Here is a 22,212-nt window from a genome sequence, read left to right as displayed (position 1 = left end):
AGCTTTGATGTTTTCAAAATATATTTTTTTAAATGAATACAATAAATAAATCCACTAGTGATGTAAAATATTCAGTCAACGCGACCTCTTGGAGGGTTCACCTACCTCTAACCCGGGGTGAGCCGGGGTGTGCTCCAGCACATACATGTGCACAGATAATTGCTGAAGGGATGAATGTGTGAGCTGACATTGTAGTTCCTGTCTGGACAATGTATTCCTCAACTTCTTGTATTATTTTTTTATACCTTCACAGCAGCTTTTTTTTTTTTTGCTTATTGTTACACAGCCTGCAGTTCAGTATCTTTTCATGGTGAACTAAAGGTAAGTTACAGTCATTAGCACTTACTTCAACTTAACACTTTGCCCCCACGACACATTTACATATGGGGAGACAGATAAAATAAATTACTAGTTCAAGTGCAAGCTGATAATAAGACCTCTCAAGGGCTATCATGTTTCTTCTTTATTGCTGCTGTCCTGAGGTTAAATTTGGATTTATTATGAGGTTGAAAACATCTGACTAGAACACACTTTTTATTAAAGAGTGGGATGGTACACAAGTGGGTGCTAGGGAAAAAAATGGATGTCGACTCTCATGACTAGACTGCCACATATGCATACTATAAGTTTTTATTATTATAGATACTCTATGCTCTGACATGCCTTTTCCTGATGACATTTGAATCCCATGTGTTAAGGCTGATGCTGTAAACAGGATACATATTTCTTTTGAATCCCAATGCTGTTACATTCATTATGATGAGTTGGATTAGTCAAATAGGTTTGTTTAGTTCGCTAAGCCTAAGGCAGCTCATCTATGCATGGGTACCCTGAGGCAGATTGCAGCCATCTTCCTTCTGTCTGAACCTCAGACTCCTTGTGTTGGGTAATAAGTTGCTATGATAATCAATCACAGATAGCAATCTTATTTCCAATCTAATCCAAATCAGTACCAGATCCAATGTTACCCAGTAGTATTTTTTGCTCTTGCTCAATTTTGTGTGTGTGTGTGTGTGTGTGTGTGTGTGTGTGTGTGTGTGTGTGTGTGTGTGTGTGTGTGTGTGTGTGTGTGTGTGTGTGTGTGTGTGTGTGTGCGTGCGTGTGGTCTGATTACTCTGTGGATTGTAGCACCTGAAATTTATTTGCTCTCTTTTCAAACTCTTCTCTGGCCTTGCCAGCTCAACAGCTTTGTTGCATTCAACTCCTCTCACAACAGCTGAAAAGATATACTCAGAATATTTTTCTCAACATGTTTCTCCTTTTTCTGTCTGTCTGTCTAACGATACAGCCATCTATTGAACTTTGGTGCTCTTAAGGTCTGTGGTTATATTAAAATCTGCTCGTTTGCAAACTTTCAGAGAACCAGGTCCCTCATGGCTTTCCCACCATTGATATGGGCCCCCAGCTAAAGGTGGTTGAAAAGACCAGAACTGCTACAATGTTGTGTGCTGCCAGTGGAAACCCAGACCCAGAGATCTCATGGTTTAAGGACATGCTTCCTGTGGATATCAGCAGCAGCAACGGGCGCATCAAGCAACTTCGCTCAGGTACAGTTTTATTTGATCTGAGTTAATATCATAAGGTTTTATTTGTATGGCATACTGATAATGTAGCAAAGGCAACTTTGCATACCAACACACATAAATCATGTTAGACATGAGGACATTTTTGAAAACAAACAAACAAACAAACAAAAAAAACCGAACAGGCTTTGTTCTGGTACGAGTTCCTGTATTCACTTTCATCACAAAGGACATGAAAGTGTTATTCAACTTGTCATTGTCACCTTGATTACCTTGAGTTCTTACAGAATTTTATTCCTCACAACAGCACAGCAGTCACTTTGAAAGTAACTCAGAAGTTGGAATTGCATTCTTGTGTTAATCTGCAATGCTTGACAGCGATGAATGCTCCTGTAACCTTTTAAAATACAGGGGAAAAAAAGAATTTTCACCGCATTAACTATTCTTTAAGTCTCTCTTAAACATGCAGCTGGGTCACAGTGAGGCCAACCAATAATGCATTTTCTAGGACTCAACCTTGTGTAAAATATTGAAGCACTCTTAGTTCACCGTAGTTGTTCTGTTGATCAGTAAAGAGGTGTTGGCTGATCTGGACCAGATGGAAAAGGTTTAAGGTAGGAAGAGGTTTTTGATCGGTCTTTTGCATTATAGATTTTTTTCATTAAGTGGCCACAGTTAAAAGGACCATAACAAGCTTTTCAGACATTACTGGATTCACACTAGGGAAAAGTGTGGTTGGAGAGTAAAAATTATTACAACCGTGTACAGTCAGCTTGCGATCTCTTTGAAATAGATAATAAATAAACACTCCTAGCGGGAGCTATTGCACACATATCACAAAATGAGATGCTTTTCGCTGTTAAATTTAGTGCAATTTGCAGTTTCATCATTTGATGGAACAGAGGAGTTGCACTCATCGGCGCAGACTTGACTGTGTGGCTGATTGCAACACGTTGGCAATCTGTCTGCATTTATCTGTCTGTGAGTTATTACAGTCAGTCTGAGTCTGCCCGAGACTGGTCGTCTCCCAGCAGGTGATCTGTACAAATGCCTCGCAACCAAAAGAATGTCTGTCATCCAGACATACAGTAGGTCACTGCCCACAACAATAACAAAAAAGCCACAGTACATGTACAGTATACAAAAGACTTGTTACTTTGTCAACATGGATCTTACCAAAGTGCACTTACACTTTTGAACATTTAGTTATGTGTCTCTGTTAAGAGCAGAGCCTGTGTGTGTGTGTGTGTGTGTGTGTGTGTGTGTGTGTGTGTGTGTGTGTGTGTGTGTGTGTGTGTGTGTGTGTGTGTTCTGGACAGTGAGGCAACATATGAGAGAGCTTTGCCTGCCCCTCAAACGCAGGCTGTAATCTCCTGCATGCAGCTCAGGCTTGTGTGCTATGTTAAAAGTGATACACACTGTACCAGGACAGGAGAGTCATTCATATATGAAGCCTACATGTTCATAAACCATCACATTAATAGAAATGAGTGCATGTCTAAAAGGAGGTTATGAAGCATGAGGCTAGGCTGTAGTTCTGAGGACCCAGGGATTAAATATGAGAGCTACTCCAGAAAAAGACTGGCATTAGAGCTGCACAGCGGAAGCTGGGGAACTCAAGCATGTTCACTTATCCATGTTGGCTCTGCTACACAAAAATAACCCAAATTAGATACAAATGCCTTCAAATTAGATACTAACAAACTTCTTAATTGTTTGATAACATTTTTGTGCAACACTTAAACTGTGCATAAACCTTTTTTTTTTTTTTTTTTTTTAACTTCGAACAGCAAACTTTTAATTAGTTTTCTTCCCCACGTATATCGAAGGAGCCTGAAAATGTCCTGATATGTAATGCCCTCAGACTAACGATCCTTTTTATTCGCTACCCTTTTCTTGACATCTGCTGCTCTATCAGGATTTACATTACTGCCTATGACCTGAAATGAGGCCAATTTTGCACTGGCGGAAGAAAGCGCATTCATTTGCTGCCACACTTTAGCAGAAAAGACAGACTCACTTCTTATTGCATCACATTCGCTCGATTTTTTAATTTTTGTTATTGAGCGCACAGACACATTTATTCTATCTTTTCACACCTTCCAGTTCATTCACTGTATAAAGATACTAACTTCCTTTCAGTGTAATACCTCTGATGTCAATACTTCTTGCTGTCATTCTGTTTGCTGTCTTAATTGCTCTTGCCCATTTTACTAACTGCTGTCTGCAGAGTAGGGGCCATCTTAAATTTGAAAGCTTAATATATCTCCTTAAAATTCATCCTATTATAATCCTGCTATGAAGCAAGGGTAAATGTGGCTATAGCCTTTTTTTTAAGGAACATTTCAAAATATTTGCTTAGGAGAACAGGTCCTTCTGTGTTATTTATTTATTTTTTTTCCCTCTTTCAATGACATCATGTGTAGTCCAAAATTTACCCTTTCTTCACGGCATTAATGAAGTGCACTGAATTCAGTTGCATTACATTTAAGTGGCTACTACTCTTTATCAGCCTGTTTTATGTTTTTATACATGGCCAATCAGAGGCCATGCTTTCTTTTTTTTGTTTTGTTTTTTTCGACCACTGTTGTAAGTAGATTACTAACTAATCTCTCAACCCTGTTTGCATCGAAATTACTCCCACCTAGGTGGTACACCAATTAGAGGTAAGAATGATGGAAAGTGTATTGGAAAATATCACATCCACACCATTCCCTCACGCCCACATCAGATCTCTGTTTTCTCTCCAACACCACATCACCGAGTTCATCAGTGCTGTTACTGCCAACCCACTTCTGCCCTCATCTCTTCCCAAAATGTTCTGTCTCCTGTCTGCGCCTTGACAAACAAATGATCACCAACCCCGATGTCATGAGAATAAAAATGAAGTCCAGTGTGTTATCTTGTAAATGAGCTTTTCAAAGACCCTTGCCATACTGTTATAAATGAACAACGTTTGAGGAAACCCACACAAACACATTTTCAGTGAAACAAACATCTTTTGGCTTCTGCCTCTCTCGTGGCTTTTCGGCAAAAAGAGTGAGGAGTTGCATTTTAAAGTAAAGGCCACCATCACCGCAAGAGGATTTACCTGTCTCCTCTGTGCAGACTCGATGTGAACTGAAATGGCTGCATTTGCATACAGCCTATGCAGCACGCCCCCCGCAGCACAGGAACAGGATCCCCAGTTCAGATTGTTAAGGTGGAAGCTTCAACCCCTTTTTATGGAAATCTTGTGCTTTTCCCCAGACTGAAAGCATGATTTCCCTTTAACAGCAGTGAGGTAAATAGTGGATGTCTGGGGCGAGCTGAGATCATTTCCAATTCTCTGTCCGTCTGTTTGTGCTAATAAAACCCGTATTCAGTTAGATGTTTAACTATTTAGGAGTTGAGGTTGTGTTATGGCAGTGCCCATTAGGTAGTTTGTACCCCGTAAAACAGTGAGATGACCTTGTGGAAAATCCACAAGTGTTTGAGCGCTTGGAAGTTATTGAATGAGGTTTAGTGTTGCAGTTTGACAGCTGTGATAGCAATAACCTTCTACATTTCTGTAGTATTCACACTGTTGTCTCCCATGGGAGAGCAGGCAGATTGACAGATTTGTGACATCTGCATTAGTATGCAGGTGCATGTCAGTGCTGAATCAGACAGCGATGAGCTCAGCAAGCAGAGTAAACACCTTGGAGGGATGTGTTGTCATGAGATCTAAGGTGATACTATCACATGTCATTGCCCCACCCCGCCCCTCTCCAGTTTTTTTTTTTTTTGGTCTCGTCTTGAGTCGAGTCCCCTCTGGTTGGTGGTGAACCTGTTTGTTACATTCATCTCATACTGCATGATGTGAAAAATGTATCCTGACATCATCTTATGCCGAGTATTTCTGTCACTTTCAAACTGCATGGAGGTTGGATGCCATTTGTCCTACTGCCATGCTGCTTGGAGATGTGATAACTTTTTATCACTCACTGTGTAGTGTACACTTGTGAAAGAATTAGTTTTGTTTATAGTGTATTTTAAATCAGGCGGGGCAGGTAAGTTTGCTGTTGCTCTTTACAGCTTATCACATTAGAGCTCACTTCAGCCGTCAGCCATTTGCAATTCAGTGGCAATGATTACATGATGACTCAGGCACCGACTGTCAAAATGACCAAAGTAGGACAGGTCTCCTGGGGTTTTATGCTTTGTTAGAAGCAACATGTTAGTCTTCTATTTCATAAATACAGCTACTTAGGATTATGAATACTAATCTAAGCCATCTGGCTTCTCCTTTCAGTGGGACGTGGTCAATAATGACGTTACTGCTTAATGTGTACTCAACAATGACTAAAGAAAAGACACCTCTGGTGGGAATTATTGACTACAGAAGAACAGTTACTTCTGTTCAAATGTGGTTGTCCTTTAGTTATTTACTTTGACAAGATTTCAGGAAACATTCTTTAAATTCAGTTTAAAAGAAAAGTACCTTTTTTGTTTGGGCTTTATATAACGTCCAGAGTTAAAAACTGTGTAAAACAGCACTGCACAAACTTAAACAACAGCTTGACTGTGCGTGTAGTTGTTGAATGCATTCTTCTGCTTTTGATGTGTTCATTCTACAGCATAACTTGGCTAAGAATAACCCGTTATCACACAGTCTCTTTGGTTTGTCAGTTATTTTCATAAGCAGAAAACCTAATTAGACTGTGATGTTTTTGAAATGTTATTCAAGTGAATAATTGACCAAGAGTCATGTTTTTTTCCCGCTCCTTAACACAACAAAGCAATTTTTTTTATAAACTTGCCAGATCTGCTACACACTTGTGTTACCTTTAAGTATTTTCCTGAGAAAACTGTGTCCACATCTGAGCATGAACTAGCTTAGACTAGTTGTCTATGAGGTCTCTAACAGATATATCCTGTGGTTTTCATGCAAAGTAACTTCTCCTATTCCATAACTGTCAAGGCAGCTAAATTTGCTAATCCTCCATGCAGGAGCTCTGCAAATTGAGAACAGCGAGGAGTCGGACCAGGGGAAATATGAATGTGTCGCCATGAACAGTGCCGGGACCCGTTACTCTGCTCCTGCCAATCTCTACGTACGAGGTAAAGTCAAATGTCTCTCTCAATCGTGGAGCTAATCAATCATTAAAATCATTCTGTTAGCTCAAGAAACCATGTAACCCTTTAAACTGCCTCCCCTTTAATGCCTTGTACAGCCATGATATGATTTAAGCCCATCTGTGTGGGAATGTGCAGTGTTTTATTGACACCTTCCTTCCTCTCATAACCTTAGTTGCTCCCTGACAAAATGGGACAAATTACATCTCATTATTGATTGTTAAATTCTTATTAATGAATTGAGTGATTTCCAGCTTAGCTCAGTTGACCTTCAACAGGAGAAGTTTTCCAATCAGCCAAGATGAGTGAAAACACTTCCCGTACCTTTTAACTGTTGTGTAATTCTCATTTACCGCATTTATGCCCAGTCTTTCTGTGTGTGTGTATCTCCTTTAAGCAATTCTCTCAGCATTATCCTTGCCATGCCATTCCCTCCTTACCAATGAGCTGAACTAACCTCAACCTCCTGTTTGGCTGCAAACTCCACCAGGTGCAGCCTCTGTGAAAACAGCTGCATTGAAGCCATTTCCTCTGCTGGCTCTGATGCCAGGCCTCCTTTCTTTTTTTATTTTGACTGTATCGAAAGACTCCATTATTCCCTCCCGCCCCCTCTCCCCGCATAACCCAGAGCTCTTAAAGGCATGGATGAGTCTGGAGTTTCAGGGTTTGTTTTTGTTGCGGTGTCTCCGTGAGCAGACTAATGCAAGGCAAGGGCAGCATTGTACCCATCCTGGAAAAAGCTGGTATAGGGGAGAGAGTAGTCCAGGTCAGCCCCTGCAGATATCACTACCACCATGTCTGATGTACATGGAACAGAAAAGCTGCTGGAGTTGTTAGGTTGGAGGAGGGAGGGAGTGAAAGTGTTATGGTAAGAAAAAGACACACTTGGCTATAATTTCATAATTTTGTTAAAAGCACACAGTAGTGTGTCATAGAAGCTCTTTTATGGATGAGTGATTCCAATGTCTCTCTTTTATCCCGGGAGATAAAATAAGTGAATTAGTGTCCACTGTGTCTCCATTTACTCCAGACAAAAAAAAATGTCAAACCAGTTTAGGAAATGTAAATGAATTAAGTATACCTTTTAAACCAATTTCATTGTCACTCAGATACACACTACAGATATTTAGCATCATTTTTTTCCAAGATAACTGTTTTTGCAGCAGCAGCAGCAGAACATCCTCCTGGATCAGAGGAATTGGAGATAAAATTCTCCTCAAGGATAAGAGAGGAATCAAATTTACAGACCGAACACTGAACACAAGGTTTAGATCTTAAAGCTTGTCAGGGAGAGGTAGTCAACCAAACAGCAAAGGCGAGGAAGGGATGTAAGTCTTGTCTATTAATCAGGACTTGTCTGTCACAGGTGCAGACGCAGCAGCCCCCCCCCCCCCTTTCAGAGGTAATTACAGTAGTTGTGTGCTATGGCGCCAGCCAGGCCCCCAGGCCCAGCTACTCTGTAACACCACCCAGGTAGCTGTCAACCCGTTGGCCTTAACACCAACTTTTTCCGCCAGCCTCACCACACCAGTGGAGAGCGAGAAATCAAACCAGCCGTAACCTTTTAAAAGTGTACTCGTCTGGGATAGAGAACAAAGGCTCAAGCCATGTTTTCACCGTCTTTGTTACCGCTGCAAGAATGAGGAGATGAGACCTGGGGCTATGCTATCACTGGGCTGCTAGATTGACTTTAAAACATAAGGGACTTCAGACAAGTGCCCTTTGACCTGCCTCTCTTCCTTTCCTGTTGTTCTAGTTCATATAATTCTCAGAGATGAGGGGAGATTTTGGCTGTTTTGAGGTTTGCTGTCAGACTGAACCATTCAGTGACCGTTGCATTATACAAGTTATAAAACTGTGATTCTCAGCCTTCACTAGGATAAATAAATAAACAAGAATTTAGAGCTGAGATTTACTGTGTTCAATCCAACTTTTCACTAAATTAAGAAAGTAGAATCTACGACTTTATTAAATTTAGCTCCTTCTAAAAATTTGTATCTTTCCTGCATAAAGAGGTCATTCGTAGCCTTGAAATGCCAGTAAAAGTAGTGCTATTTGAAGGTGAAACATAAAAGAACTACTGTAAGAGGAAGAACTCTGATATTATTCTCTATCAACACCCTTCCAACACCCGCCCACAAGCGCACACACTCTGCTGTCAGACTTGCATTAAATGTGCTTGTTATGGATTTGTACTTTGTGTCTACAAATGTATTTGTGCTTTTTCCACTCACCGTCGCCACCCGATCCGATTCCTGTCTGCAGGTACACAACATGCTGCCGTCACCACCCTTGTCTTGACATTTTAGAGCCAACAGAGAGTGATGTCCTCATATTACTGTGTGGGCGGGGACAGGGAGACTGAAGGAGAAGGTGGTTTTGTGGATGAGGGAGTCTGCTCATGGATTGTTTTTTCCCCTTCATGTCTGCATATCTATTTATGTCCTTTCACTTCTCATCTGTTAGGAGTGTGTGCGTAGTTGGATGTGTGTGCGCGCCGTTTGCCGTGGGGTGCTCTTTTTTTGTGTGACCCTCGTCCAAAGGAGGACTCCATCAACGTGGGCAGAATCGAGAGCGTGCTGTGATTGTGCATGAGCACTCATTTGTCAAGCGCTTATCCCACAACGGAGGAGGGATGTCAGCTTCTGTCTGCTGGCACTCCTTCATATATCCATGTGACATATCAATATGTCACAGAGGATAAAGTGCTGGAGCAGGGCTTTTCTTTCACCAAAGTATCTTCATGCTGCTCTATGTGTGTATATTTGTGTGTCAAGGAGGGAAACTTGCAAACTAATCAATTCAGGTCACTTTATGAAGAGTTTTAAGACAGCGCTGGAACATGTCTTGTGTGTGTGTGTGTGTGTGTGTGTGTGTGTGTGTGTGTGTGTGTGTGTGTGTGTGTGTGTGTGTGTGTGTGTTTGAGGGGGGATAATGAGGTGACTTTCACTACATCACAGTGTTATGATAACTGGGATGTTAAGTCTAAGGTGCCGTTTACACGAGGCCGTTTTCACTGGAAACGGTGTCGTTTTGATGCGTTTCAGCCTTTCGTTTACACGATGGCATTTCAGAAACGATCCGCGTTTACACGAGGACATGTGAAACGATGAAAACGATGTAGTTCCCATGCCAGGCCACAAGTTGGCGTTGGTTTTCTCTTTGCAGTTTGTTTACGCAAGACGCGCATGCGTGGAGTGACACAGTAGGTAGTGCGGCAAATTGTTCATTACTTACAAAACGGCCAATGTGAGAGGTTTTGTGTGGACAGATGATGAGGTTGGATCGCTGCTGCACACAACGCTGAATTACAAAACGGTAAAAACACAGGAAAAGCATAAGAAGCACTCGTGAATCCGCGAGTACTGTTTATCAGTTTGCGCGTGCGCGAAAAACTGGCCGTCGCAACCATAGTGCGCATGTGCGAGTCGAGCGTTTTCAAATCACCCCGGTTTCAAGTGTTTACACGAAAACGCAAGCCGGTGCGTTTCTGAAACGCTCCACTCTGGACCCCGTTTCTGAAACACATCGTTTTCACTCTGTTGTCGTGTAAACAGAAGGGCGAAACGCATCAAAACGACACCGTTGTCGTGTAAACGCAAGGCCGAAACGCATCAAAACGACACCGTTTCAAAATGAAAACGGTCTCGTGTAAACGGCACCTAAAGTAATCAAATAAGTCTTAAAATGTTTCACACCTCACTACTTTGAGCGCCTACAAAAGGTAGAAAAAATATTAAGGTGCCGTTTACACGAGACCGTTTTCATTTTGAAACGGTGTCGTTTTGATGCGTTTCGGCCTTGCGTTTACACGACAACGGTGTCGTTTTGATGCGTTTCGCCCTTCTGTTTACACGACAACAGAGTGAAAACGATGTGTTTCAGAAACGGGGTCCAGAGTGGAGCGTTTCAGAAACGCACCGGCTTGCGTTTTCGTGTAAACACTTGAAACCGGGGTGATTTGAAAACGCTCGACTCGCACATGCGCACTATGGTTGCGACGGCCAGTTTTTCGCGCACGCGCAAACTGATAAACAGTACTCGCGGATTCACGAGTGCTTCTTATGCTTTTCCTGTGTTTTTACCGTTTTGTAATTCAGCGTTGTGTGCAGCAGCGATCCAACCTCATCATCTGTCCACACAAAACCTCTCACATTGGCCGTTTTGTAAGTAATGAACAATTTGCCGCACTACCTACTGTGTCACTCCACGCATGCGCGTCTTGCGTAAACAAACTGCAAAGAGAAAACCAACGCCAACTTGTGGCCTGGCATGGGAACTACATCGTTTTCATCGTTTCACATGTCCTCGTGTAAACGCGGATCGTTTCTGAAATGCCATCGTGTAAACGAAAGGCTGAAACGCATCAAAACGACACCGTTTCCAGTGAAAACGGCTTCGTGTAAACGGCACCTAAGACAGTTTTAAAAGTGAGTTTCTCTCCCTGGTGCATTACCTTGCCTCGCTGTTTCATGTTACTAACTTCCACTGTGTCAGCTGAAACACTGGTCTGTTTCACTCTGTTGTCTTCCTCTTCACTTTGTGTCTTTTCATTCCATTGCTCACCTCCATCAAATCACTTCATCTGCATACAGATCAGCGTGAAGGTTGGTCATTTTCACTTTTGTCACTACCCTTTAGTTTGAAGCAGACTTTAGGTGAGGTCAACCCCCCCCCCCCCCCCCCCCCCCCCCCCGTCATTACACTAAAAAACAAAAATATTAAAAATAGCTCCCCCTAATCCCCTGCACTGCAAATGTGTGTTGTCGAGTTGTTTGCATGAATCCCTGAATAGTTCTTGCATGTCTTCCCTTGCCACTCCCCAAAACCGTGTTTCGATTAGTCTTGCCAAAACATACAAAGGAGTCCTGAGCAGCCAGCTTAAAACATTATTAGATGTCTGTTGTGTTGTGTTATGTTGCTATTCACTCTCCCCTCCACACCCATATTATGTCCCTGTCATACGCTTCCACCAAAAGCTACAGCTGCTTTAACCCTCAGACTTTCCATCCGCCTCTGTAGGCCCATCAGAGGTGTAGAATGGATTACGCTGGTATTCAGGTGGCAACCGGATTTGTCAGGTATTTAGGCAGCAACACCCCTGCTCTCCCACTGAGGTACACGGTTATCACAACTGACAAAGCCGTTCTCATGGGATTATGTCTGTTTTACTACCATGGGCATCCTTCACCCAGAGACTGACAGATTTGACACATGTTAGTGTAATGAGAATACACACAGTCCCCAGAAAACATGTAATTGGAGAAAAGGTTATAATGTGTAACCGCAAGAAACACAGTATGTATACTGCTGCAAAAATTTGTATAAGTTATTGCTTAACAGCTTATCAGTAACAACGTGTGAAAATGATTTGATAGCGTTTGGTCTCATATTTAGAAGCATCAGTGAATGCTTAAGTTCACATCGTTCACAGCAAAAATAATATTTTGGAAATGGTTTCTTCTTCTGTACCATTTGCAAAATGCTGTTGTGCAAAGAGCTGACCTGTAGAATATTTAAGAATGAGCTGGCAGCGTGCTGACGGGGGGGGATGATCAGCCATCATGGTAGCCCAGTGATGCTGCCAGGAAGCCCGGGAGCCTGCTGAATCTGTGCCAGTGTGTGCCAGATATTGATTGACTGAACAGGTTCTGCTATCCTTGGGCACTTTGTCAAGGCAGTTAAATTTATAGGTATCCAGCAAGCAGGCAGGGAGGAGTGGAGACAGCACTTATTTTGTGGTTTTGATAGAGTCCCGAAGCCCATCTCTCCAAAAACGCTCTCAACAGGAGAGAGGCTTCGGGGGAATCGATAACAATTACCTGCCCTCTAGTCATTTTGTTCCACAGCACCTCTCCAAACTTAACCGCACGCCATGAATTATTCACAACATTAAGTGTTCAATATACGCAGACCCCATTGACAGACTGCTCTTAGCACTGTTTAGTCTATGGAGTGATGAAAGAATAACAGATACTTTGAGCTTAATGGTTTTACATTAGGCATGCTCCTCTCAGGTTTCTGTTTTTCATAAGCATATGAAGAAAAAAAAAAATAGCTGCACTTGGAGGACGTTGCAGTTGTGTGAGAAGACACAGGTTGCCACCAGCATGAATGGGATGCTGACACCTCTTTCTCAAAGTACTCAAAGTGTGTTGCAAATTAGCAATACTGGAAATCAGTCATTAATATGAGAAAATGCTGCAAAAGTTCCTCCTTTATCCTCTTGCCTTCAGCATACTCAGATTCACTGTGCCATCCCGTATCTTTCCGCAGCTCCTGTGCTTGCTTTGCTTGAGAATGTCGTGCCTATCCAGTTCCCAGGCTGGCAATACTCAGCCTGTCCACTTTCTGCATGTCAAAATCAGTCATATTCCCAAGATCCTCAGATATCAGATGTACTAGTTTGTGCAAGTTTTTGAACTCATTTCCTCCTGCCCCAAAAATGTATTAACTCTGTGAATAAGAGGGGGCAATTTTACTAAGATATTTTTCTAACTTTATTAATATTAGACACTCATCTAATATATTGTATGCTTTCAAGAAGCTTAACTGACCTCTTTAGTGTTCCCAGCGTTATCAGGGAAATCACAAAAACCTCCATGATTTTTTTTTTTTTTTTTTTTTGTGCCTCAGACCAGGAATATTAATATATTGATGCTACTGAGCAAAGTAGTTTAGCCCCAGACGATTCTGTTGATTAAAACAGCAGAAGGTCTAAATACAGCACCTCAATTATTATGGGAAAATTCAGATGAATATGAACCAGGTCCCCCTTATTATAGTGCAGTCCAGAGAACCAGCCTTTTCCTGACTGGAATCTCAAAAGGTGCTTTTGTGTTTTTCCATTTCACCACATAATGAGGGGAATAACAAGCATGGCTGTAACGACGTTCCGGTTCAAATTAGATCGGGGAGGGAGGGGTGTACGGTGGAGGGGGAAAGGGAAGGTGGAGGGAGACTCATATTTGAAAATCCATTTTCACATAGACCGGTGCAAAAGAGCAATTACAGTCAAGGGCTTTTTTTTTTTTTCCAAGAGAGACACGGAGATATTGTAGTGTATTAGGGGAAACAAGCAATATGAATTCTGCAGGGATAGTTTTCATGCTGTTGTGTCTTTAAAAACATACATCCAGCAGTAGTGGGACAGTAATAATGCATCTGTAATAGTGAGCTATATATTTGGCTAAGCTTCGCCTTCTGGTCATAATGAAGGTTAAAGAAGTCAGAGCTCCCACCCTACTTTTAGCACATACTATATTGATGTTCTGCATGTCATAAATTTAACAGGTCTGACAGTGATGGATGTTAACGTAGCACTGTCAGGTTTTCATGTGAAGTGGAAAACTTTGTTGTAGTTACCAAAAGTTACCCCCCCCAAAAAAAGATTTAAAATGTTTAAATATGGGATGCATTCTTATGCATCTTTATTTAAATAGAAAACAAGTCATATGTAAATCCTGGTTGCTTGTTTATTCTAGGCTAGCTTTTCAGTATTTCATGGAGCCTCTGCACTGGTGTTTGCCTTGTCCCTAGCGACGTCAACGGGCCCGTCTTGTCTCCATGGGAACCCCTTTTTAATGTCAGCCTATCTGCATATCAGAACTGCACAAAGAGAGAGAGAGAGAGAGAGTGAGAGAAAGACGGGCTGAGCATAAGGAGCTAGAGAGAGGGAGCGAGAGGAGAAATCAAACAATGGCATCTCCACAGGGTCTCTCAATGATGCAAGTCTCACCACCGTTTGACACTCTGACAAAAGAGGGCCAGACACCGTCTCCAGCAAAAACTGGGCTATTTTGATTATATTCCCTTTTGTAGGAAAGAGGATAAAACACCCCCTCAAAGATTTCTTCTGAGTTTCCAGAGCCATTTTGTGACAGTCCTATTATTCCCATTGTGCTCGCCTGCACATTTGGACAAAAGCGATCATCCCTGCATTCTGTTAGCTTTCCTGAGTTAGCTTTTAGCCTTGCGGTGTTGTATAGGGCACGATCTTTCTCATTCACAAAAAAGCATAATACTCACCTTACATATCTTACCTGTTGACTCCTGTCCCTTGCTTTTTCTCTTCATTCCCATAGTACGAAGAGTCCCACCCAGATTCTCCATTCCACCCACCAATCAAGAGGTGATGCCAGGCGGCAGTGTCAACCTGACGTGTGTGGCAGTGGGCTCACCAATGCCCTATGTCAAGTGGGCCACGGGCCTGGTGGAGCTGACCAAGGAAGAAGAGATGCCATTGGGACGCAATGTGCTGGAAGTCACTAACATTCGCGAATCGGCTAACTACACGTGTGTGGCCATCTCTTCTCTGGGCATGATTGAAGCCACTGCTCAGGTTACTGTCAAAGGTGAGAGCTGTTGTTGCCTGTTTCTCCATGAGGTTACAGAGCAAATTCATATAAGCAGAGCAATCCACATCTAAATGCCTTTGAATTTACTTGAAGGTTTTCTTCATGTATTATAGAACACTTTATTGATACTGAGAAGTAAAACTTAAAGCTGTTATGGTTTTTAATCTCTTTTTTTTTTTCCTCAATGTTAATGTCGATACTTGTATTTCTTTCTGCATTCTCAAGTCCTTTTTTAGTATCTAAGCGTCTGAACAAATGTGACTCTAACCACCTCTGTGTTGACAACATTGTGACTGTGCTGTTTACCCGTTGCACCTTTTCTTATCAGTTTTTGTCTGCATTGATTTCACTTTCAAGTCTGCTGGTCAATACACAAAATGTCACAGTCATTCGAGGGAACACAGGAATCCAGACCCACTTCTTCAAGGAAGCTATACTGCAAACCCTCTGTTTTGTCTGCATTTGTCACAACAGAACAATTTGCTCGTATTGTCAGTAATGGCCAGGCTGGTTATTAAATGCAGAATTGTGATTTCAGTCTGTTGTTTTCATTCTTTTTGGTAATATTGGTGGTGACAGCATTGTAAGAATCGGTTCATAACACACTCACTTCATTTCTGTGACTTACCTAGCCTCTTGTAGGGCTGCATGACCATCCTTATGATGCATTTTCCTCACGAGGTCTGTGGTTACTGTACTGTGTGCACATTTGAAGAATTGTGGTGTCTGATGTCCATTTGTGTCTGCATTTCTAGTCTTCAAAACTAATAATTTCCTTCTCCCTCCTCAGCCTTACCAAAACCCCCCATCTCACTCAGGGTGACTGAAACCACAGCTACCAGTGTAACTCTCACATGGGACTCTGGAAACCCAGAACCTGTCTCCTACTACATGATCCAATACAGAGCCAAATCCCCTGACAATGGCTTCCAGGAAGTTGAAGGTGTGGCTACCACGCGTTACAGCATTGGCGGGCTTAGCCCGTACTCTGAGTATGAGTTTTGTGTCATGGCTGTTAACAACATTGGCCGCGGGCCTTCCAGCGACCTTGTGGAGACGCGCACCGGTGAACAGGCCCCCTCCTCGCCGCCTCTACATGTTCAAGCACGCATGCTGAGCGCCAGCACAATGCTGGTTCAGTGGGAGCCACCCGAGGAACCCAATGGGCAAATCAGGGGCTACCGAGTCTACTACAGCTCTGACATGACAGCTCCACTCAGTGCTTGGCAGAAACATAACACAGATGATAGCAGCCTAACTACCATCTCAGGGCTGACTCCTGATATCACCTATAGCCTCAGGGTGCTGGGTTTCACTTCTGTTGGTGACGGGCCACCATCTGACATCCTGCAAGTCAAGACCCAGCAGGGAGGTGAGCAGCCAATCACTTCGTGTGGCTCTGTGCTTTTTAATGTCTCTGTTCACATGCATACAAGATTAAAACTGTGATTAAGCATATACAGGGAGTTGAAGGTCGTGTTGTTTACCTTGCTTTTGTGTTCACGGAAATATTGAGCGCATGTGAAACTGCTTTTAAGATTATTTGTGCATAAGTTTATCTTTGCCATGTAGTCAGAGTTGGGGAGGTGATCGTTGCAGAATATAAAGATTTACTAATGTCCTCTTTTTGGTTCTTTTATTCTTTAACATTTGCACTATTGCCTCCTTTTTACCAGTTCCTGCCCAGCCGTCCAGCTTTGAGGCTGAAGCCGAGCTGGACACGCGCATCGTACTGACATGGCTGTGGCCTGTACAGGACCCCATCACTAAGTATGAGCTGCAGTACTGGGAGGCTGGCTCAGACAACAAGGTTAGAATAAAAAAAACATGAAGATGAAACTATTTTATGACCTGGCTTTCTTTCAAACACTCTGTCTTTTCATGTTCTGTGGGGAGACTGCAGATATATGAATCTTGCTGGTTATGTTGCTGTTTCTCTGAATGGGATTCTTCAGCTGGAGCTATGTCCTAATGCTGCTCCTTAACTGGTTAGAAAGATTTAATTTAGCAACACAACAGCAGTTTTTTTTTCTTTTTTTCTGTCTCTTGGTGCTGTGTCCTGTCATTCAACTCCACCAGTTGTAAACTGGAGGCCAAATTGTTTTTGGAATGAGCAGCTCTCAAATTTGACCGTGCTCTCGAATATTTGTGCACGTACAAATAACAGACAGCAACTCGGTCTCTAGGATTTCAGTGGGAGAATAACTCTACTTTGTTGAAGCAAAACAACTCAATCTGTCAGTAGGTTTTTGTGAATGTCTTTGCTCTAATTATTTTTTGTTGTTTGTAATTTTCACTTTTAAACCCTCTAGATACACGTGACCTTCAACCCTGCAGGCTCCTATGCTGTAGGTGGCTTAAAGCCAGACACTTTGTATCGTTTTTCCTTGGCCGCCCGTTCTGAAATGGGTTTGGGTGTCTACACCCAGCCCATTGAGGCCCGCACTGCCCAGTCCAGTAAGTACATATTCATCTGTCTTGAAGTTGTCCTTGTCCTCTTTCTTTCTGCTTTTTATTAACTAACCAGCGATTTCAGAGTCACCCTCAGCCGGCTGCTGCAGGTTTAGGTTGTTCTGTTTGGTGTGAGTGAGTGAGGGAAAAGTAGAGTTTTATAGAGCTTAAATCGGAGCGTGGGCAACTTGAATGTCAAGTCAATTTCAGCGCAGCATAAAATGCTGACAGTGCAGCCATCCCGGTCAGCTTCATTCTTCTACCACCTCCCCTCTGTCACCAACACTAACCCTCCTGTCCATCTATGTGAGGGCAGGGCCTGTGTCAAAGGTACGTTTAATGTGTCTCCTTCCCACATTTGTGAGCTGTGCTGTGTTGTTTTGTCTCATATCATTATGTGCTTTTACAGTGCCAGCACTCAAAATGTCACTCTCTGCCAGCTGACCGATTTTATGCTTTTATTTATATTTTTTTGCTGACGTGGCGTAGTGCTTGCACCGCAGCGCATGTGTGCCTCACACATAAAACTCAGACAGAATAAATGTCACTTTTAACTTTTAATTGTAGCTATGATATGAATAAAAGTTTTAACTCAGAGAAAGTGACTCCTAAAACTGACTAATGTGCTGCAGATGAGGGGAGAAAAGATTTATCACTCTGCTGGATGTGGAACAAAAAGGCACACAGTTTTACAAAGGTGTTACATCATGGAGTTTGTTCCTTCACAAAAGATCTTCAGCCGAGCACCGACACCAGCTCACAGAGTGCACATAAGCCTGACAAGATATGTGTTTAACTATGGAAAATGATCAGAATGCAGTGATTCAAGTTGATCATAAAATTAAAATAAATTGGCGAATGTGAACAAGGGTGTAAATGAACAGAAAATCAGGTCACAAGCTTTAGCGTTTGCTCATATCAGTTTAGAAAGCTGTTCATATTTAAAAGCAGTTTAAAAAAAAAAACAAATAAAGGAAAAAAACTCAACAAAATTAAAAAAAACACAGTAATACTCCTGACTGTCACAGGACCCCTGTGGCATTCCAGTTCAAAGGATCACAGAGGGGATATGATTCCCCATCAGTGCAGAGAAAATTAATGAAAAACTAACCTCTGGCACCCACAGATGACTGTTCGCAGAGACCACGTGTGGTGATGGTCCTTGTGCCTTCTGCTGTCAGTAGACACAAAATTTGGTGGAAAAAATTTAGATTTCAGGCACTGGTAGGATGTTGCGCATGAAATAAGCAACAGCTTTGGGAAGGTTCTGAGGCATGCAGGCGGTGGGAAAGTGTGACATTTTCTAGTGCTCCATTTAAATATTTAGTATCATTTTTTTTTAAGACTGAGAGAAATGAACAGTTTTGAGCTCTGTTCATGTTTTTTTTTTTTTTTGGTTTGTTCTTCTTTTTTTTTTGCTGTGCATTGATGCTACTCCTGAAAAGAGGTTGCAGGAACCGTGCAGTCGGTTCAAGACGTTAATCACTGTAAAGTATTAAATAAGTAAAATTTGATTTAAGATGCATTAATGTGCCTTAAATTAGCAAGATGCGTTAATATAATTACATTTAAGCTCCACGAAGGAGGACTTTCTCTATAAAAATGGATGTAGCATCATCCACTTCTGTTGTTGTGGCGTATAGAGGCGATATAATGATAACTGTGTCCCTGGCCAACCAAAAAAATAACTCAACATTTCTCAGTTTCACCGTTTCATATGTTAAAATATTCTGTTTTTCTCACATTTTACTGAAACCGGGTTGTAATAATGCCATAGAGATTATGGGCTCTGTCACTTTAATAATTGCATCTCCTTTTTTAAGCCCACTCTTTGGCTCCCTGTTTTTTCCCTCAGAGCCATTTTCCTGTGGTGTTGTCCTTGCCTCGTCCAATTTTACCACCACAGTCTCTTCTGCGAATCGTCAGCATTGTTTTGATTCAGTCTGTCACCTTTTATTTTTAATACATGTGGTGTTGTCAAGTTTCTGTCGTTTTCGGTCCATTCTGTGGTGGATCAGGGACCACCTGATGAGACTCACTTCTTTTTTGTCGTGTATTTTTTTTTTTTTTAAAGGTGGAGTTTCGTGTTCTGGCATTAGTTTATTGAAAATGTATTTGAGCTCACTGTTCATTTCTCTGCTTATTAAAGAACAAATTTCATGGGCATGCTTTCACAAAAACATCTTGCTTTGAATTTGCGTGCTTCATTTTATTCTCTTTTGATGTGAAGAGGGTTTTTTTTTTTGTAGAATGAAGAAATTCTAGTTATGCATATGCATTTAGTTATATGCATGAAATATCTGAATGAAACCGTTTCTTTTCAGTTTTGCTCTTTTGTTATTCATTTTGTACTTCATTGGTTTTTTATTTTTACCTCTAGACTTGAGAGTTTACATGTGTTTTAAGCTGAAGTTGTTTATAGTAGAATTGTTTATTACAGTAATGTTTATTACACTACAGAGTGGGGATGTAGTTCTATAGAAATTTTATTCATATAATTAGCCATTTTGTGATTACATTAAAAGGCATAACAGGGTGAGGTGGACTTGTCAGTATTATTAAATAAAAATAAAAATCTGTTTATGATCGGACGTGCCAGTAGTTTTAGGACCAATTGCAGGAATTGGTGCATTGCTGTTTTGATTCTACCAAGGAGTGGAATTTATCCCATCTGATAAAAATAAAAATTTAGTTCTCCTTGGCAGTGACTACGAACCAGACGCTGACAGGGCCTGTAATGTTCTTAACTGTTATTGATTATAAAATTATAGCTTTATCTATAACTAAATATGTATTGTAGCTCAGCTGCAGCCAAGTGCTGTAATCAGGCCCAGAGCTTCTCCATAAATGTGCAAACACCAGTCAACACTATCAAGCACTTGTTCACCACTTCCACAAATCTGTGGCAGTTTGTTGCTCCCTCTGTTTCCTGCGAGAGGCGGTACAGAGGGCAGTTAGGAACAAATTACAGTTTTATAAAAACGTTGCCCTGTAGAGGTTTGGCATACTTTATATTCTGTTCACCTCACCCTGCACTTTCATGGCCTCTTGCATAAATGTAGTGGCAAACACAACTTCAGTAGTGGTCTGCTAATGTGGTTTTTGCATCCAATCTCTCAGTCTGGAGGCAGCATCCCATGTAGTATGGAAGCTTCTTGTCACAATTAAAAGTTTTAATTTCATATTCAAACTTGTAATGATATATGGATACATGTATTTTTGCTACTTCAGAAAAAAATGAATTGGGTTAGGCTCTGTCCAGCACACAATGTGTTGTTTAAAATGAAACCAGCTTTGTTTTTTTTGCAGGAGAAAAACATACGTGTGCACATCAGTACTCGCACATAAATCACTTATTTCAATGAAAGCTCTTTTTTTAAAATTCATCTTTATTCAGTTTTATTTATATAGTGCCAAATCGCATCAACAGTCACCTCAAGGTGCTTTATATTGTAAGGTAAACATCCTACAATGTAAGAGCGAAAATCCCAACAAACGACAACTGCCTATGAGCAAGCACTTGGCGATAGTGGGAAGCAAAAACTCCCCTGTAAGAGGAACCAGGCTCAGAAAGGGGCATGCATCTGCTGTGACCAGTTGGGAAGTGAGGGGAAAGAGAAGAGGGGAAAAAAGAGAGCATAGTGAGGAGGAAAAAAACACAAACTTACATCATATGTAGATTTCAGTGCCTGTGTTTACACAGGTTGGAATTTTTGTAATAACATATATGCAATACACTAAGAAAAACATATTTGAAATGTGACAGATGATGAGAAAAAATGCAATTTCAGTCTTCATATGTAACCTAATTTTATATTCATAAGCCATATTTGCATAAACTGGGAACCTCTAGCGGTTTGCAGTAATTGAGGAGGTTGCCTGTGATCTTAATCCCATGTGAATATGTAATCTTTGTAAAGTAAAAATTCCACAGCAAATTACCTACCGGTATTTTTGGGAGGGCTTACATCTTTACACAGCATAGAGACCCAGGAAAACTGCATGGAAAGATCTTGTTCAGATTCATCAGTAGAGTGAAATCTCAAAAGATGATGAAACAGAAACATGCATGCTGACCTTACATGTCAGCACATTCAAGTTAAAAACAGAACGTTTATCCTGGGTGAATGGGCCGCAGGAAAAGCATCGAAGGGTCATTTCTAATGGCATGAGATCCTCCCTGCATGAATAGAGTTGTGCCGTATTCATACAGTGTAATCAAAATTTTGAAGACTAAAAAAATATCTTGTGATTTTTGAATATGACATTTAAAATTTTTATATTGACTACTGTACAAAAAGCTTCCATAATTGTGCCTTATTTTTGCTTGTGTTGTAGTTTGTTTGGGTTTTTTTTGTTTGCTTGATCCATGCCCTTCCTTCGTGTGGTTTTGCTCCCCTCCCCCCTGCAGCCCCATCCGCCCCGCCTCAGGATGTACACCTGGTTAGCCTAAGCTCCACCAGCCTCAAGGTGAGTTGGGTGGCACCGCCTGCCGCTAGTCGCCACGGTGCCATAGTGCGTTACACAGTCAGCTACCAGGCCCTGGCTGGAGAAGACACGGAGAAGCACGAGGTGACTGGCATTGGTGCAGACGCCACCAGCCATGTGCTGGAGGGCCTGGAGAAGTGGACTGAGTATCAAGTGTGGGTGAGGGCACACACTGATGTGGGCCCAGGTCCTGAGAGTGCCCCAGTGAGGATGAGAACCAAAGAGGATGGTAGGTTGATACTTACCTTGAAGCAGAGTGCTCTCAAACTGTTCTCTTCTCTGTTGCTTGCGGCAGC

The 22,212-nt window shown here is 41.7% G+C and overlaps 1 protein-coding gene across 9 annotated transcripts in view; it reads left to right on the top strand.

The window, feature by feature from the left end:
• ptprfb (protein tyrosine phosphatase receptor type Fb) overlaps positions 1–22,212 on the top strand; it is a 167,089-nt gene that overhangs the window by 88,026 nt on the left and 56,851 nt on the right. For 8 of the 9 annotated variants that reach the window (XM_030752275.1, XM_030752274.1, XM_030752273.1 and 5 more), the window contains exons 5-11: positions 1,359–1,547; positions 6,495–6,605; positions 14,705–14,974; positions 15,768–16,349; positions 16,654–16,787; positions 17,290–17,434; positions 21,840–22,145. In XM_030752275.1, the coding sequence (XP_030608135.1) occupies positions 1,359–1,547; positions 6,495–6,605; positions 14,705–14,974; positions 15,768–16,349; positions 16,654–16,787; positions 17,290–17,434; positions 21,840–22,145 (1,737 nt within the window). Of the gene's footprint in view, positions 1–1,358; positions 1,548–4,171; positions 4,190–6,494; positions 6,606–14,704; positions 14,975–15,767; positions 16,350–16,653; positions 16,788–17,289; positions 17,435–21,839; positions 22,146–22,212 lie in introns of all 9 variants that reach the window. The other variant, XM_030752271.1, reaches the window with a different exon arrangement.

This window comes from Archocentrus centrarchus, chromosome 17, assembly GCF_007364275.1.
Source record: "Archocentrus centrarchus isolate MPI-CPG fArcCen1 chromosome 17, fArcCen1, whole genome shotgun sequence".
Taxonomy (NCBI): domain Eukaryota; kingdom Metazoa; phylum Chordata; class Actinopteri; order Cichliformes; family Cichlidae; genus Archocentrus; species Archocentrus centrarchus.
The sequence above is the reverse complement of the archived record's forward strand: the minus strand, read 5'-3'. Positions and strand labels throughout refer to the sequence as shown.